The 20179-nt window shown below is 41.0% G+C and overlaps 1 protein-coding gene across 6 annotated transcripts in view; it reads left to right on the forward strand.

Annotated features, from left to right (window-relative positions):
• Positions 1-19853, forward strand: part of PARD3 (par-3 family cell polarity regulator) — a 535067-nt gene extending 515214 nt beyond the window's left edge. For all 6 annotated transcript variants that reach the window (XM_018552327.1, XM_018552326.1, XM_018552321.1 and 3 more), the window contains 2 exons: positions 9529-9656; positions 18886-19853. In XM_018552327.1, the coding sequence (XP_018407829.1) occupies positions 9529-9656; positions 18886-19252 (495 nt within the window). In that variant the 3' untranslated portion in view covers positions 19253-19853. The remainder of the gene's footprint in view (positions 1-9528; positions 9657-18885) is intronic.
• The last annotated feature ends 326 nt before the right edge of the window (positions 19854-20179 follow it).

Here is a 20179-nt window from a genome sequence, read left to right on the forward strand (position 1 = left end):
GGGGGGGGGGGGGGGGGGCAAGACAGCCAGCGCTGTCACAGGAGGCTGGCCAGCGGTGTGGGGAAGGAGTTAGCTGTCAGATTGAGCTCTCCTCCCTGCACCGATCGCTCAGCCTCCTCAGGAAGGAGAGTGGGTACAGGCAGTCTGTGATCAGTGATCGCTGAGTGTCTGTAAATAATTGAGGACATAGCATGTTTACTATATCCTCAATTATGAATTAATGGGTAGTGATCTACATCTAAAGAAGATCACTACCCATCTTTATAGATGTGAATGTACATGTAGGCATCTCTAATGATCCTACTTTAAACCTCTTCTTCAAATTTATCCAGGTTCACTTTACTGTATTCTAGAGGCAGTGGCTACATTTTAACAGTATCTGACAGAATTAGAGGTATTTTACTTTTTCACAAAAACAGTCATGATTATATTTTATGGTGTTATGAAATGTGGCCATTTTAGTTTCACACAGTACTTACCGGAGTCCTTATATAAAGATGGAAGTGTACCTATTATACAGGACCTTAGTTTGTGTACTGCTGTTTTCATGTGCGTTGCAATAATTTTTGGTTCCAAAGTGTTAGGCATTATCAGACAGAGCACTCTGTGGAGCTGTTAATCTGTGACCACACAGCACACATCTGTGCGAAATGCATTGGCAGTGTTGGTGTCTGAATGTCCTTGGGATTTCTCTCTGAGCTGCAGATATTAATGCTGCCTTTAGCTGGTTTTATTTGTGAGTTGGTCATGTTAAAAGCTACACAGTGGAATAACATTAAGTGTTCAATCAAGCCTTGGCTTTATAGTTTTGCAAGGAATATAATAGTTTGGGCAGGGTGCCAGGTTTATTTACCAGTATTACAGGTACACCCACAGTCAGAATTGAAAACTAATCCGTGAATTGCAGACAGGGACACGGCCCATGTTCTTTTTTCAGCTAGGTATACCTGTAGTGCACCTGGTCAGCCCACTGCTTCATATGCCTCTTGTTGCCAGCAATCTCATGATCAAGGAACACCAATTGCTCACACACCCCTGTAAATTCCTTACTGTCTGTTGCAAAGAGAAAGGTAAAGTAAACCCACCATAATTATATTCTACCTAAACATGGAGTAGAGATTAAAGGAGAACTATGGGGTCAGTGTTTTTCCCCATAGTTCTCCTTAGGGTAACGGGAGGACACAAACTAGCGTCCTCCCGTTACCCTAAGCTCAGTATACCGCGAGCTACAGCTCGCGGTATACTCTGAGATGCCGCAGCCGGAGCGGATCCCAACGTAGATGACAGGATCCGCCCAGCTGCGTGAGTGACAGCTGGCTCTGCCTATCTAGAGGCAGAGCCAGCTGTACCCGCCCCCTCCCCCGTCCGTTCCGCCAGTCAGCGCTGGCAGATCGGAGCGGGGAGAGGGGAATCCAGCCCCTCCCCCTGTCACGGCAGAGAGCCGTGACAGGATCGAGAGGTGAGCGAACCTGGTATGTGTTCGCTCACCTCCCGATCTACTGAGCCGACCTGTGACAGTCTCATTGTCACAGGTCGGCTAGAACTATGAGATGAGTGGAAATCACTCATCTCATAGTTCTCCTTTAAATGCAGGCATATAGAGATGCCTGCAGCTAACTTTCCTGATACCGTACATGGCAGCATACAACGGGTATGGCTCCGCCCCCAGCCCAATCACAGGACCAGTTATACTATAAATTAAAGCCCGCCTCCCAAGGCCACCATTCTTTTTTCTGTCCTCACTGCTCAAGCCGGTTATACTAAGAATAGGTTGGAGTTTTTGCCCTCACCTTGCTGGTTTCTTCTGGCCTGCCGCACAGTTTCAGCCTCTCCTGTTTCGAAGTTCCCTTTGTTCAGGTGGCTAAATGCAGTCTGATAAGGGAAGCCTCCCCCATAGCCTTGGAGTTGGGGTGCAGGAAATGCTTCCCAGTACCCTGAAACCTATGGTGATAATTTGTGCAAACTCTGACTTCCTTGAATAGTCCCTTAATAAGAAGAGGGTCCTCAAGGACCAGTCAGGAGATGTAGGAGGAGCTGACCAAAGCTCAAATTCCCCAGCTGGAGTTGGAAATTGTATAGCCTAGTGCCCCAGGTTTGCTGTATTAAATGGTAGACATTTGTACACTTGTCCAAAACTTTCATGGACAGCATTAGCAGTTCACTTATTGCTATTATTTGTTTTCTGGAGTTGCCCTTTAAACATTCATAGGATATTAAAGTGTACATGATACCTTTCTTATTAGCAGTATATATGTAACTGAAGGTGGTACACGGCAGGGATCCAAAATCTGGTTCAGGTTTGTATGTGCTATAGAGGCAGTATTTTGATTGCACATGCATAATGGTGTCTATCTTTTACCATCTTTTAAGTATACATAAATCATCTCGATGAGTATGGACAAAAATAGCACACTGCCAGAATCGGGGCTTAGTAAATGTTTCCAAACATGCACTGCGACTCCTATGTAACCACGAGCAGTGTAGTACCACACATTTTCCTAGCCTGCTAATTTATGTAAGCCCAATATTTTTAAGGGCACATGGGGCCTATATCACCTGAATGTCATGAAACTATGTGTTACTGAAACTACACATGGCATTTCAGTTCATTGCTGCCTTACAGGTCAATAAAACCTACCAATGTGCCATTTTTTATTGTTGTAGCAAAGATAAAGTATGTGTTTCCTTAATTACACATGTAGTATGTTTTACTAAATGTGCCTCCTTATAGCTGGGGCAATCCATCAGATGTGTTTCCTGGCTTTACCTAGCACAGTAGCGGCTCTATCTTATCTATACTTTAAGATTTATTAGGACATATCACCTAAAGTAGTATGTTTTGATTTTTTTACTTGGGTGAAAAATGCAATTTTTCATGGCAAAGTTTCCTGAGAAAAAGCTGAACTTTGTGAGACTGTGGATCCTCTTAATAAAGGCCAGTCACCAGATTAGGGATGGTGTGAAATGTGTAGCCATTCTAAGATAATAAGGCAGAATTCCTTGTGATTTGTACAAAGAATGAATGCTTTGGATGGTTAATTATTTAATTAATTTCTTTCCTTTATAGTTTGTAAAACAAAGGCAATTCTACATCATATGTTTTAGTAATAGAGCTATATAATTAAATGTTTTTAATATTTGATATGATGCTAATTCTAATTATTAGACAAGTGAGGGCATTAAAGTTAAATGTTTAATACCTAAAGTCAGACAGCATTCGTAGTTTTTCAATTGGCTGTCAAAGGTTATTGGTTCCTTGGCAGGTCTTAAAAATGTGTATTGAGTTTCTCTGTTCTGCAAAATATTCTAATAATTGAGGTGCACTTTTTGCCAGCCGCTAGGTCATTGTTAGGAGGTGAAAAGTGCTTGGAATTGAAGCGGACAGGGAGCTTTTGCCAAGGGGTGCAAAAAAATTAACTCCCCCCTTTCATGGTAGGGGCATATTCACTATAAGAAGTGTACTAATTTGTGCCATGATGCCGCATTGATTGGTGGCATGGTCAAAGGTTGGTGTTCTCAATTAGGTATGAGCCGAACACCCCCCTGTTCGGTTCGTATTACAACATTCGAATGGCCGAAATGTTCGAATACGAAATCAAACTCAATGCAAGTGTATGGGGGTCGAATGTTCGACCCCCATACAGTTGCCGGTACATGTAATAAATACAGTGTACTGGCCCCCTTACCTCCGCTGATGTCCCGGCCTCCGGTCCCCTGGTCCGTCCACTCGCTGTCCCGGCCTTCGGTCCCCTGGTCCGTCTGCTCGCTGTCCCGGGGGTCCGTCGGCTTTTCTCCTTCAGTCCGGCCGCGGCTCCTCTGCCCCGCCCCCCTGCCTCCACTTCGTCTGCAGGCTGGGAGCCATACCTTCAGGCCACTCCTCCGCTGAGCCCTGATTGGGCAAACTTGCACCTGACCTGTGGTCAGGTGCAAGACTTTGCCCAATCAGAGCTTCAGTGGGCATTTTGTATTATGGAATGTACGCGGTCGAACAGACCGCGAACATCCCATAAAGTGTGGCGCTCGAACTGCCGATGTTCGATTCGAACTCATGTTCGAATCGAACACTCGGCCCATCCCTATTCTCAATGGATGGGTTTATTGTGACACACCTCTTTTACGTTTTGCCACATCCACACCTTTTGTGACTCTCCACATTCGGTCACATGACATCATAGAGTCATGAAGAAAGACCATGCTGGTAGACTTCCCTGTGTCAGAGGCTGTAATTGCAGGCCTGTACAGGCCCCAGATAGTGATAAAATTCCCATCGTGTGTCACTGACAGCGGGTCCTGCTCTGGCCACAGTCCTAATTTTTATGTGCTTCCACAGGCATAGTCTACCTGAGTGGTACTGATAATTATACCACAAATCTCAGAATTATATCACAATTACAAACTGTTAGACTAATCAGTGAAAAGCTGACAGAGTTTGTTTGACCGTGGCCTGACCCTTTTCAAATCTGCTTCTCCATACCCACTACGAATTCTATCACAAGCTAGCAGCTTCAGCCTCGTTGGTCTGTATTTAAGGGGCAATCCGGCTTCCAGCTCCTAATACTTGTTGAGCAGATGTCTGTTTTCCTGGACCATGTTGGAGAATTGAAGCATTATAATTTACATACTTAACATTCAGACTTCAAATAATACTTGTGCTGAGCAGATGGCAGGCCTGCTGAAAGAGAAGTTTAAAACAGATATTATCTTTGTTATATTTAACTGCTTTACTGCCAGATGAGTGAAAACACAAACCAGATCCAATTGTAATTATATAGTTTGCATATAAAGGTAGACCGCACCTCAGATGTGACTGTATGAACAGGTGTTAATATCCTGCTCGGCGGATATATAGTGCGTCGTTTGTCTTTTAAAGGTCTTTTATCTCCCTTTTGTGCATCACAAAGACTGGTACTGAAACCAGCTACAAAAACAAAAAATATTAATTTATATGTACATCGGTACCATCCATATCATTTTGGTATTTAACCAGCTATGTTCATCTAGAAGAGGCAGCCCACCCAAAGTGTTGATTAAGTTTAGATGATTAGGAGTTTGGAGTCTTCCATTGACTACCTATGTCTTCAAAAGTGAGATTTCTCCACCATAGTTTCTCCTCTCATCGATGTTGAAGGCTTTCACATCATGCTATAACACATGCAGTATGATGTTACTTCTCAATATCTGCAAGATTATCTGCAATTACTTTATAGATACAGAGAAGGTGCAGACCTGGAAACCTATGTTCCATAGATCTCATAATTGGAGCACCAATGAGATCTAAGAGGCTGTGACCTTACTTTTACTCTCTGGCATCTCCTAAAGCCTGGACACCAGTTTTGTGTGGACTGACTTTTTAAGACCTAAAATAAACCTGTATTTTGCCCATGTAGGGCTAAGCAACAGGTTCACTTAATCGCTGCCTTCCCTATATACTTAACTTACCTGTCACAACCTTGCCTCTACATAAAGTCAAGAACAGCAAGGAGAAGAGACCCCAAGTAAGCTTTTGCTGCTTAGATCTTACCTGGGGCTAAAGCTGAGAGAGAGCAAAGTGAAGGTAAGTATGTCCAGCTAGGGAGAGTGGCATTTAGGCACATGTCCTTTTGTGCTTCCACTTTTTCCTAATTTCCCTGTGTACGGTACATTGTATTATTTAGCAGCCATATTCAGAGAAAAGGATAATTTACTTCCCTGTTTCGTGTTCCTTTACTGCCACTGGAGTCTTGCAAGACATCAGACAAACATATGTGCTGTAACCCTAGTCTGGGGCAGAGGACAGATAATCAAACTATATCAAGTGCACGATGTGGTGGGCCCAAGTTCATAACACCAACACATAATACAGCTGAAATATGTATATGCAAAATGTGTTACTTTCCAAAAGACTTGCAATTACATTCGGCCATCCATGTTATCCAGGTAGATTGCTGACCTTCCCTGTAGCAAGGGCCATTCAGGTATGCAAAAGTAAATCAATTAATTGCTATTTAAATTTTTCCCCACAGGTCATTTTAGACCTGGTTTACACCTGGTGGTTCATTGCAGGGATTCGGACGCGCAATAATGCGCAAAACACAAAATCCCATACATGCCAATGGCAACAGCTCACACATAAGCGCTGGTCCCATGTGCGATATCGCCGTTCCTGCAAAAAGATGCAGGAGCTATTTTCAGGCGGATGTTGAGAGGGTTTGGTCCCATAGACATCTCTCTGCATAGAGAACCACACGGTTTTTATGAGCAAAATTATGCAAAAAAACAACGTGCGAAAACAGCTCAACAACCGCAATCACCTAGGTGTCAACCAAGCCTGAAGGTTCAGTTGCTACCAAAGCAAATTACGTTTTTTTTTACTGTGTAAAACAGATTACACAAATGGTTAAAATTCACATTTTTAGTAGAGCATATTGATGATTGTCTTTCTCATGAAGTAACTGTGCTATGAAATAGAACTGAACCCTCAAGATTTAATTTCTTTGAAGACGTAACATATTGGGATTTTAATGGTTTCCGTTCGTTTTCAGGCGACAGATCTTTGAAGATCTGAGTTTAGAGCCGTCAGTTCCTCACGCTGTCATACATTTGTGTGCCTCCTGCAATACATTAGCCGAGTCATAATGCCCTTCAGAGAATTACTTTCAATCTGTGCTTGTGTACTGCACAGGGGGTAGTACAAAAGTCTCACATTATGTCTGAATTAATACATCTGCTACCCATTGCTGCCTGCTTTTATTTAAAAAAAAATAACATTGTTGCCTGTTCCCCTTGGTAACCTCCAAATGCAGGATAGAAACTTATTCAAGGACATCTCTTGAGCTATTGAGCTGCTGGCTTGTAATTTTGATGCACAATGGTTTGAATTCAATTCCCTGTACTGAATCTATCATATAATTATATATTTCCAATTAGACCCGGCGCTGCTTTGTAAATGCTCTGCTGACATTGTGCGTTTTTCAGAGATTTATATAATCTGTGTTTATGCAGAAACTTTCAATGCCTATTACACAGCACGCAAGAAAGAAAGATTGAAAAGATTTAGCAGAGCTGCTAGGTAGTTGAAAGCTATGTTGGCAATTATAATTCTGAATTTTAGGTGCTGCTGACATACAAAATATGCATTTTAGGGTAGAAACAAATATGTTGTGTTTAAAAAAAAAAAAAGAATAGAAACGTGGTAAGAGCAGATGTTTATGCCCTGTTTTTCTGCAGTGGGTGCATTTGGGTGCTTGGTGACTGTCCTCAACAAGGTCAGGGGGACAGTATGGCAGGCAGCAAAATTGGTGGGTTTAGTTAGTGGTTAGGTGGCTTTTCCTCCTGAGCCTTTTGCTGTCTTTCCTACTACCGAGGTTTAGACTGAGCCAATATATTTTTGATGCACCCTCCTCTAACTCCTCACTCGCTCTAGACTCCTGTGACCAACAATGTTCACCAGTGCTCTTTTTAGTTTCTAATGTATGCTAGTTGTCTAAGGTACCTTGGAGCAGCTCATTCCACATGAACTGTGATTTTAGCTCTTCAAGTGATCCTCAAACGCAGCTACAATACAAAAGCCTGATAGCTCGGTCATGCAAGGTAAATTGCCAATATTGCCCAAGCCTGGCTGGTTGGACACAGTCAATAATCACTGTTATGGAATTCCTGGACATGTTCTTTGAAGTCATGTGTAAGTTTTTACACTGCCACTGGAATATGTCATTTTGTGTGTTTCTTCATCAGGTTCACAGCCCCCAAATTACTACCAGAAGAGAGCTGTGCATGGTATGGGGCGGAGAGCTGCTGCCATGTTGGTTTGATCACTTCCATTTGTATAATTACACCCAGAAATGTGAAGTACTGTGTTTTTTCAGGTGTATGGGTATCATTTGCTGTTAAAGAGGATCATGTGTCTTTTACAATGGCAATCAGAAGTTTGTTTTTTTTGTCACCATGGACAGACCTTGTGGCACTCTAAAGGGAATTGGATATGTTTCTGTTTTTAGAGTATAGTTAGTTTCCAACTAGAAACGATCTGTTAACTCAACTGATTATTTTATTAGCCTCACAAGGATACCACTTCCTCTTTCTCTATCAGTGCGCCAATAGGAAACTTTAACAATGATGTGGGTCAGGGATTTCATTGTCATATATATGTATACTATAGGTTATGTAAGCATCTATATACTTTTTGCCTCAATATTTTTACAGACATCTGCCTTATGCCATTCAAAGCAATAAGAAAGTAAATGTAGAACAAACCAAGAACACCTGTGTGTGCTCAACTGAAGTTCTACAGGTCACATCTAATATGTTAATAGCCCTTACGTTGTTAAAGTGTATGCCTGAGCATGCTCTGGCAGCTCTGCAATACATGTATGTTTCTGTATGATTTGTCTATTTAAAAACACTGCAAAAACCAAAAACTACCTGTTACTCCTGCCAGAGCTCCCAGCTTGCTGTTTGAGTCGATAACACTTCTGCTGTTGTCATCTATGCCCTGCTGGAGTACAGATCCACTCCACTTCTCCTATTCTGAATAACATTCGGGTTTTCTGTAGTCTACCAAAGGAGAACTGGGCAGGGATGATAACACTACACGACATATGCTCAAACAGGAAGTAACTTGCCCTATTTCTGCCAGATCTTTTGCTGTGCTTGTAGAATTTTTAAAGACACAAAACAAGGAGAAATGCGCATGTATTGAGGAATGTATTGAATATGTTTAATTTTTTATTATTTTGCCTATACATATATTTTATAGGAAGCTAGTATTTGAGGTCGGAGCAATACTGTAAGTGGCAACTGATTTCCAGTTGAGCAACCTTTGGGGCGAAACCTGCCAACTTTCATTTTGCTGTCTCTTTTTTTTCTGCCCAGCATGACGCCTGATGTAGAGCAGCGATTTTCCCTGCCGATGTGAAATATTTTATGTACTTAATTGTAATCATTACTAGCAGCTCTTTAATATAAGTAACTTGTAGTTTTATCGTCATTGGACTCAGTGGTCCTTTATGGACTTTGCATGAAGTTGATTTTATTACACTTTCTGTGACTCCACTCGTTATGTGTGAATGTGGCTCCTGAGCTGTCAGAGGTTTTAGACTTGTCCGCACTTTATAGGAACACATAATATAAATGTTTTGATCATTAAATTATTAACATACTGTGGTTTCATTTGGTGAAACCCTTGAGGCTCTTGTTCAGCTGGGGGTTTTAAAGCTACTTGAGAAGTGGAGTTTTCATGCCATTGTAATTACTGCAAGCACTCAAAGTTCTGAACTCCGTTCTGGCACTCCACAGAAAACGAAATGTTTACAATCCATCCTACTTTTTTGAGCCAATCTAAATAACAGCAGTCAGGAGCACGCCTTGCCAAAGTAGCCATCTTTTACTTGTCAAACTGTTTGACGTTCCTTGTCAAGCATAATGTTAAAATGTCCTCAGCTCAGAGAGATTGTCCAGCCTTGTATCCACATGATGTACTGACTAACAACCTTGTCCACGTCCTTGTATGTTGCTCGAAAATCACTTTTCACCCTGCTTGTTTCTCCCCAGCCAAATACAACAACATATAATCAGAGCGGACGGCATTCAGTGTCTGTGGAAGTTCAGATGCAGAGGCAAAGACAGGAGGAACGGGACAGCTTCCAGCAAGCCCAGCGCCAGTACAGTTCATTACCCAGGTAACGTGGCCCCCATCACTCCCCATCGCTCATGCTAGGATAATGGATAGCGCTCACACAGTGTAGTAGTGCCACTATAAACTCCTTGGCTCCTTACTGCGAGCCCATACCCATAAATCTGTGCTGTGGAATTGGTATCTTTTGTCTCTGTTCAGGTTGAATGCAGACTTGGATCATTTACATTTTGTGGAATATCCATTAGCATGGCTGAAATATCAGTCAAAGGAACCTCAGACTTCCCATTAATATCAATTTCACAGAAGCCGTGACAGCCACAGGCCTTTTTCTGGTATTCTACACAGTGCATTGGCCCTGTATTTGTAAGTGCAGTTTACATTGGCCATATTTCTTTATGGCAGGTTAGCATGCAGCCATCACTGCTTTGTTATTGAATATAGGGGCAGTGGTCTTTTCTTAAGTGCATTGCCATATTGTGTTTTTTTAATTGACTTGTTTTATCATAACTTTCATTTTTATTTAGTTAGAGGTTTCTGGTAGTTTTTTTTTTTCTTTTCTTTTCTTAAAGCCAAATTAAACCTTCAGATAAAATCAGCTATATCGATTTTGGGTCCATAAAAACAAAAAGTGTGTTTTCTGCCAAGAGCAGCCACAGCCTCAGTAGAATAGCCTGTCCCCTTCCGCGATGCTGTAAGAAGTGATCTCTCTGTGCAGATCTGACATACCACATGCAGAGTCAGGTCTATAGCTCTACAGCAGCAGGGAACATGATATTTGGTGATTGGGGAGCTCTAGCTCTGACTTAGCAGGGGGTGAGTTGGACCTCTACATATATACCACTGCTTCCATGCAGAGAGATCCTTTTCTACAGCATACTGGCAGGGGACAAGCTTTTCTACTCCTGCTGCTAACTAAAGTTTTCAATTTAAAGTTTTATGCTACATGCTAGCAGGGGCGGATCCAGAGTCTATTCTCGGGAGGGGCACTGCCAGAAAATTAAGTAGATCCCTGGATCCAGACAAGCCCAGCCTCCTGTCTCCCACGCTGATGCGCTAAATGAAGCCCCTGGCCGCAGGTGCAATGGTTCCCTCCCTCCACCGCCTCTCTGCCACCTGCACCGCTACAGATGTGGCTCTCTAATAGCGCAGCCGCTCGCTTCTCAAGGGTATACTTAGGCGATCCGGGCTGGCTGGAGCAGGCAGATGCGGCCCTTTAATCAGGTATGTTAGAGGGCTGCACGCTGGGGCCTCCCGAGTACCCCTTGAGGAGTGAGCGGCCGCACGATTAGAGAGCCAGATCTGCGGTAAAAAAACGCGCAACAAACGCGCGTTTCCGAGGGCTACTTGGCTGTATCCCAATGGAAACGCGTGATAAAAACGCTGCAAAGAAGCTCATGTACCTTTTCAGGCGTAGGCCGTTTTGTAGCGCGTTCAGACGGGCTGAAATACGGCAAGGTGTGAACCATACCCATAGAAAACAATGGGATTTTCATGTTTGAGCGTTTTGTAGAGCGTTCGTAGAGCGTTGAACGCGCTACAAAACGTACAGGTGTGAACCAGGCCTTGTCTTTATTTGGAGAGTTGTATCCAAATTCAGTCTTGGATGAAGCAAGTCTTCACTGTACAAAAGAAGTAACATTGTATCACACATAGAATACTCCTATTTTTTTCTCCTAAAGCCCCCCCGAACAGGAATCTGCCACCAGCTCAGACTCATGGAATGTAGGCATATTAAGGTCATTATTATCTTTAAATTGGCCAGATCTAACCTTTATATTGCGCACCATCAAACATCGTCCATGGTCTGCACCTACTTCCTTATATCAGATGCTGGTCCAGACGTGACATAGTTGAGTAATTCTAGGTGCGATATGTACACTTGATGTCTCAGATCAACCCGCACTGCTACTGCCTCTCAGCATTTATGCTACTGGAAAGTTACCATGTTGCAGTAGTCCATGTGAGTGATCACTGTGGGAGGGAATACTTGGGAAATTCTTCCTCCTACCTGCAGCAGACTTATCATCTCATTCTCTCAGAATGCTCATCTGCTCATCCCAAGGTCTCTTTCCCAGACCTTGGCAAAGTGGAGGTATCTAGTCATTTGACTAGAGCTCTAGCACTACTAATTATAGAAGGTATTCCTTTTTTGGATAAAAGATACTGAGGGGAATTTATCAAAACTGGAGCAAACAGAATGTGAAACAGCTGCCCATAGTACCCAATCAGCTTCTCTCTTTCATTTTCAAGCTTAACTGAACTTAGAAGCTAATTGGTTGCCATGCACAACTGCTCCAGATTACGTCTGCTCCAGTATTGTTAAATTCCCCCCACTGTTTCTGTATATTTTGACATGTTAGGAATGTATTCATGAAGCTTGAAAAGTTAATATTAAGTTACCTTTAAAAGTGGTTCTGTAGTGAAAACTGACAGTCAAAATGCCCACCATCCGGTAAAAGGACATCCACATATGTTCTTGTTTTATACATATGAAGTAAGTTTGGAAAAGAAGATAAGTGGGAGTCGTTCTGACCATACACCGGCGGGTGATTAAGAATCACATGAAAAGATAAGCATGGGTAGTCACTTGGAGCATTTAAAATCAGTGATCTAAGAAATTTTTATTAAACATTTCTCCATTGAAAGCCAAATGTTTGGAGGTCACAAAGACAACCGCCTGACTACAAATATTGGCCTGTAGCTGGAAAAATGCATGCGTCTGCATCAGGAGTGGGAATTAGCCCGTTTTCATTTCAATCTAATAACTTTCTTCAAATAGATTCTGGTGGAAGTCCTCACATATTTTTAACAGAATACATTTCAGTTTTAAGCCAGCATTTTATTGCAATTCGTCACCGCCAGCAAGCCTTTGATCCTAAAAGTTGTACAATTATGGTAAAGTTTTTCTAGCAGCCATTCAGAAGAGATGAAGAAGGGGAAATAGCATATATCTCCGCATTGTGCTGACCCATAATATGTTCTGTAAACACTTGATTGTTAGAAGTGGCTGTTTGCTGAAGGAGATACTGTAACAGCTGTTCCTGGGGACATAATGCAAGCAGCAAGAGCAGAACTTATGCAAGGAATGCACTCTGTCACACATTTCAGTGCATTACTGCAGAATTAGCTAGAATACAGACTTCTACTTAGAGTGCTGGCATAGAACAAGTTATGCTACTGCAGAGAAGAATTAAGGAAAAGGTACTGAAAAATAGATTAATGGATAAAGCTTGGATAAACAAGATGCTGGGCTAAAGTGGAAGTACGATGTCTGGTTTAAATCCAAAGAGTATTTATTCCTGAAATCATGATCTGAGTCAGTTAAGGGCCAACTGGGAGACCATCTTCAGCTTGACACCTAAGTGGTTCATCCCAACACCGCTGACATAAATAGTGCAATTTGGTTCAGTCCAGTGTTGGGGGATCCCATTGACTCATAGAGGTTGGGTTTGAGTCAGGTGGCTACATTATTGATGTCTATATTGGGCAGCTGTTTTGCAATTACTGAAGGCATCTGAGATACCACATGTGCTAAAATGGATGTATTCAGAAGGTGCAACAAGCCAGGTATATGTGTCCATCTGCAGGTCAGGACTGTTGGCAACAATGTACCTCTATGACACGCATGTCTGCAAAACATGTCACCACATCTAATATGTTTGAGGTCCCAAGTTGACTGTAAAGACTGATGTATCGTTTTTCATTTAGTTAATCGTTAACATTTATTATTTTAATACATGTTCATAGTGCAATAATAATGACTTAAAGGAGAACTATGGGGTTCTATCTTTTCTTTATTAATGCATTCCTTAGGCTAAATAAGTAAAATCTGTGATGTGCTGCGTCTTTAGAAAAAAGGAACGATGCTACTACAATCAAGGTAAGGGGTATTTTTATTTGCCCTTAAGTCATAGTTCTCCTTTAAAGGGTAAATTAGTGTTAAAGGATAAATGTACTTGGTGCACTCATCCTTTTCTTACCCACCACCCCTCCTTCAGCACTATAGGTATATCATATACATGCCAATATATCATATGCTTCCTCCAGCATATGGATAGCCTCTCCCACACCATGTCCCACACCGAGTCTCTAGATGGACTTTCTACTGAAGTATTTGTAGTCACTGATGTGCATGTGTAAGTACAGCTCAGAGGATGAAGACAAATAGAGATTAATTGAGGGTTGCATAGTGTAAGTAGCCATACTTGGCGCCTATTTAATCCTTTATACTATATATTGACATTCCTATAATTAGTATCCTACCGTTTAACGTTTCTAGGAAAGTTTAGGTTAGGGTGGCCTAGAGTTGGATCATCCACAAGGCAACCTTTGCAAGAGCCCAGGGCCTGGTGGACGTCCAGAGTGCCAGCATGGTAATGCAGTAAGCCGGGGAATGCAACTGCTGAAAGCTGTGCACCTGCCTGTCTCTTTACAAGGGGCAGTGTACCTTGTGTTAGGTGATTGGGGCCTGATGGGTCCTTGCCAGTGCAGTGCAAATAGGGCAACTCCTCTGTGGCTTTTGCAGTCTTTATCAATGTTATTAAAGGTATTAGAGGGCCAAAGTGATTACTTTTCTTAGGACCCCATTCTGATTGTATCTGTTTCTGGGATGGCCATGTTGAACATTTGTTCTTCATTCCATGCTGGACAAAATTTGTAGGATTTCATCTTGCCTTTCTGGAAATCTTGGCATTGCCCTTAGGTTTATTTTGGAATCTTATTTAATTAAAGCATGTGGGATTAATGATATTGTGCCAGGGGGTTGACTGTTGTTTTTTTCTTTCCTTTTCATTACTGTAATATATGCCCATTAGGTTGTACGTAAAACCTCTGCATCTGCTGTAGGCTGAGCCGTTAAACTCTTTTTGAAGCTGCAGTAGATTATATCGCTCATTAAACGCTTGCTGCATTTAGCTGTTAGCTTAATTCATATACAGTAATTAAAATATATTGATATTATACTTGGATTAGATGACCAGCTGATCTGATTCCAATTAGCAATATGATGATCGAAGGGCTCTGGCTGTAATGAAAATTCACTAATGCCATGTGATCCCCAATTAAATTAAAGGATGTCAATGAGAATGAAATGAGTCACAGGACTTTGCTTCCACGCTGTCAAATTCATATTACTCACTTTGCCACGGTCAGGATTCACCCGCAATAAAACAGTTTTTTTTACGGGTTTATATTTAATTATATGAGGGTTTTATGTCATTTTAGGAAGAAATAAATGGAAACAGGACAAATGCATTGAAAAAAAAAAAAAACACAGCTGTACTAAAAAGGACCATTTGTCTAATAGATAACTATCATAACATTGAAGTTTTCATGTAGCCATGTAGTTGTAGTAAAAAGCAAATATCTAAATATAAACTTTATATAACAAGAGAATTTTACAGGAAAACTTTTTTTTTTTAGAGCATACATCTGACCCTATCAGCTACTGTCAGATGTATTTTGTGCATGCAGTCGTTGAACAGGTTTCAGTGATGTTATCAGCTTCTGTAATTGCTGGATCCAAAAGCAAATGTAGAGGATGTTAGATGAATGTGAGATTTCCATTTTTCCTGGAAGACTCCTAATGTCAGCATTTAGTAACATTTAGTTTAGTGCGCAGCTTGAGACGGCTCCGCACACACCGACGGCACTTGTGGGGGATTTTGGAAAGGTTGACCAAGGGGTTTCCCCCCTGTTTTGGATCCATTTAGACTGGCCTTAGTAGATGGGCCTCTGAACCAGAGACATTTGCTTCCCTCTATAGCCTACTATATGGTCCTCTGTGGTATCGGCCCTCATCCCTCATCATCCCCAGGGGGAAGGGTCCTGTTCTTTAATGCCTGGTCTTGTGCATCCGATGTATGTCCGCTGACCCCTCTCTGGGGAGACAGTTTTCCCTCCAACTCCCTGATGAAGCGCGAAACGCATAGAAATCACCAACCCTACTGTCTTCAGATAAGATCATCATCTTTCTTTATTAAATCATTACCGGTCTTTGAACCTTGTCACTGATCAACATGACCAAATCATGTATTTTTTGACATTGGATGATGTATTATTATTTTGCTTGATGACATTGCTATACCTAAGACTGGGTTTTACTATTTCAGACAATTATGTTATGCTTATGAACTATATTTTCAGTAGGGAATTGAGTGATTTTTGGGGGTTTCTGTCTAATTCCAAGATTTTCAATATTGTAATGGTTTTATTTACTTTTTCTATTGAACAAAAAAAATTATATTTTCTTAAAATTATTGGATCTGTCATTCGGTGCCCCAAAATCCCCACTGTGTTCTTCTATTTTTCAGCATTTAGTAACATTAAACAACTATTCTGCTTTCTCTCTGAGATTTCACATCACTGTGCCACCATCATTATGATGTCAGGTGTGAGGACATCTGAAATGCTTTGTCTATAGTTGAGCTTTAAAGACCATGTTGCTTTAGGACTAATACAGACATTTTTTTTATGTGCGTGAAGTTTTAAACAGACAAAAATAGATTTGATGAAGACTTTTGCATCAATGTCTGTGTGCAATCTTTGTTAGGTACTGAGCAATGCAACTGTATAGAGGATATTTGTGCAGAGAAACATAACATGGTTAAACATAACACACATTAAAGTTAATTACATTTAACCTTAAGCCAACACGTGCTTTGTGTGATGTTACATCTTCTGATAATTGTTTGTAAGTCTTTATGCCTTAGCTGCCAGTAGCCTTTAGTTTTCTGGATCATGCTGCCCATATTGCTGTTATTTTGGCAAATGTTGGACTAGTAACACATCTTTGCACATAACACTGACACCAGCTTAGTACAGTTTGCATGCATTTCCAAGTGTAACTGTATGACTTAAGTACAACATCCTTGTCTTCTTTTTTTTTATATATTTAACTGCCGGCGATTCCAAAGTATCGCTTGTTTCAAAGACTGACCTTCATAGAATTAAAAGGTTCTTGGCACACGCTGTGCTTTCTATACCTTGAAGCAATAACTTCAATGACCTCAGATCTACGGGAGTCCTCACACAGCCAGCTTCCTACAGTACTGAAACTTAATGTAGCTTGGCACAGCCGACAGAAACAGCCCAGACATAACTGTCAGGAATACCACTCCTCAGAGGAAAGGCCGGGGGAAGAGACTCTTCCTGACTGCTTAGACATCCTAGCAGCCATGATGCTGGAGGACTTTATAGTCCATACTTAGAACTTGTTTGACTTTTCTTTCTGTTAAGATGAAAGCAGTAGGATCGCTGCTCTTTTGTTCACTGCTGTTTGATTTGCCTATAAAATGTTTAACTTCAAACAAATGCATAAAGGTGAAGGGGAAATAATCATTTTTGGTTATTCTTCCATTGTCAGAAATATTCTCCACCTTTTCCAATCCTTATTTTATGATTTTGTATTTTTTAGTTTTTAACAATAAAAACAAATATCAACCTTTCCATATAGGATTTATAATACTGGTGATGATAATATCTTCAACTTATCAAGAAAACAGTAAAGGAAAATTTAGTGCAAAGGAGTTTGATCGGAAACAAGAGCAGACAAGGAGTACTGTTTACACTGTGTAACCCAGCATGGCAACACAATGCATTGGGGAGCAGAGACAATCACAACCAATCAGAAATCAGATTTTAATAGGTTGAACGCTCTTAATTGCTAACTTCTAATTATCTGCCATTGTTTTGGGTACATTATTGTTCTTTTCATTCTTTTTATCAAACGGTCATTTGATTAAAATAACCCTATGTGAACAGCAGTGAGCTGGAGCAATCCTTAGCAACTAATGAGCTCAGCCTTTTTATAGTGACTACACTAATATTGAAAGGTGATTTTTCTTTGGTTATGACTTATTCTTTTATGTAAATATTCTATTCCTCTCTTTTCCTTTCATATGTGTATTTAGGGATTGGTAAGATTGGTATAATTTGTTTAGTTTATGTGGAACAATTACTGGCAAGAACATTGTCTGTTGTGTATACAAGACTTAGGAATGTGATGGGTTTAGGGCCAAGATTAGCGTATTTCTTGTTTATACAATCAGGTTTATCTATTAATTTAGCCCATTAAGATTTCTGACCTTATGTAAAAGTGTGCTGTCTACCTTATTGGGAAACTATAGGGCATGTAGAGCAAAGAGTATACATTTGAACGCAGTATTTTAAAGTCTACATAAAAGTATTTTTTTCCATGTGCTGCTTGTTCATATTTTTTGTTTAAATATTTCTTATTAAGATTTGTAGATAATCCACATAGTAGTTATGTGTATGTTGGACTGATGATATAATAGTATAAGCCACCGAGAGATTACATTGTCTGAGCAGACAGAGTGCACTCAAAAGAAGGGACAGTAAAGCACAAATATGTGGGAAGTATTTATGAATTAAAGTGTATATTAGGGCAGAAAAAGTACATATCTGCAATATGGATATTTCCTCATCTCTTTAAAGACCCTGCAAGTGCGGAAAAATACCTGTTGATATGTCAGTCCTAAGTCCTGTTGTCGGCAGACAAAACCCAGCATTTTTGTAGACTGAGTAGTGTCAGCAATGCCTATTGTCTTTTGCTAAACTAAATCTCTTTAACCATCCAGTTCTTGCCTTAAAGGTAAACTATGAGGTGAGTGATTTCCACTCATCCTCATAGAGCCAACCTGTGACAAAGAAGCTGTCACAGGTCGGCTCAGTAGATCGGGAAGTGAGCAGAAACATGCACCGATCCGCTTACTTCCCGATCGTCTCCCTGCAGCGAGCGGTGACTGTCACTCACCGCTCCCCGCAGGGATTCCCCCTCCCCTCTCAGATCCTCCAGCGCTAAGTGGAGGAACGAACGGGGGAGGGGGCAGGCACAACTGGCTCTGCCTCTAGATAGGCAGAGCCAGCTGTCAATCATGCAGCTGGGTGGATTTCAACAGTAATGTCGGGATCCAACCTGGCTGCGGCGCTCTCAGTATATCGTGGGTAATTGCCTGCTACATATACTGAGCTTTGGGTCACGGGAGGACGCTAATATATGTCCTCCAGTGATCCTAAAGAGAACTATGGGGGAAACATTTACCGCATAGTTCTCTTGTAAGATAACAGGAAATGTGCACAGGACATGGGACAGCTATGAATTACTGGCATGATCAACATGTTGTATATCAAGCACATATAATGCTTTTTATGGTATAGGTAACGGACCAAAAAAGTAGCAGATAAGAAAAGTTAATTGTTAGGGTTTGCCTCCACTTTAAAGCTAACGACCCTTTGTTTTTGTCCCTATGCAGGCAAAATCGCAAAAATCCTAGCTCTGTGTCTCAAGACTCATGGGAGCAAGCCTATTCGCCTGGAGAGGGTTTCCAGAGCGCCAAGGAGAATCCTCGATATTCCAGCTATCAGGGCTCGAGGAATGGCTACATGGGTGGACACGGCTTCAACGCAAGGGTCATGATGGAAACCCAAGAACTTCTTAGACAGGAGCAACGGCGGAAAGAACAGCAGCTTAAAAAAAAGGTATCTGAAGGGTCCGACAATTATGACTCAAATTACGCCCAGTCTAAAGGTCCTTTCCGTCAAGACGTCCCACCATCTCCGTCTCAGGTAGCAAGGCTGAACCGATTACCGCAAGAACAGGGAAGACCCTTCTACTCCTGAGGAACACTGAACACTGTTAAATAAACAAAGGCAATAATTATTTTCATGGAAGACTTTGTATTATTTTTTAAACGGAATGGTACTGTGGTACACATCATGCTTGTTTTCAGTGCCTTTTGCAATACGGGCAAAGCAACAATGGACCTCTTCTTGTCTCCTTGCCCTGGTCTTCTTGGTCTGAAGTGTTATCCACATGGAAGGATGTTTTATGATAAGACAATCACTGGTGACATTTATTCTTTCTCCCCCGAAGATCATGTCGTTCAGCTGAGTTTCATGAAGAGTCAAGAAATGACTGCCATGCTGTTCTTGTTTTATTTTGCCATGTATCTTTTTGTTTTAATTTTTTACTGACATAATGTGGGAATGGAATGAGTTGAGGTTTCTACGTAATGGTTCTTTTATTCTTCTTTTTATACATATGTTGAACAGTTGACTAAAGTATTATTTTCTTGTTATCATGCAGCCCAAAATTGGTCATTTAATCATTTACACGGCTCACTTTGGTTTGGTTTTTAAGCAGGTATAACGTTGATTATGTTTATGTTGTAATTTCCTATGTAGCTAAAAAGAAAAAAAAATTGTGACACATTCATGTTTTTTACAGTTGCCTTTCATCTCAAAAATTGTATAAAGATATTTGTCCTATCCATGAATACCATTTAAGTGGTATGGTGTACATGCCTGGATTTTTTGTAAACATTTTTAATTCTAGAATGTATTTCATCATATTTGGATTTCTCAGAATGTTTAGAAATGTATTTTTCACAAACAGTGGAGGCAGATCATTTTAAGCTAAACCAAAATATTTCCTGTTTCTTGCACACTAAACTTTTACTAAGGAAATGAAGGCCTCCACAAGTCTTAGAAAACCTAAGAACAGTGTCACCCTTGCTGCTACGCTATGGCTGCCATTGCTCCACAGTT

This window comes from Nanorana parkeri, unplaced genomic scaffold, assembly GCF_000935625.1.
Source record: "Nanorana parkeri isolate BGI_ZX_2015 unplaced genomic scaffold, ASM93562v1 scaffold84, whole genome shotgun sequence".
NCBI lineage: Eukaryota > Metazoa > Chordata > Amphibia > Anura > Dicroglossidae > Nanorana > Nanorana parkeri.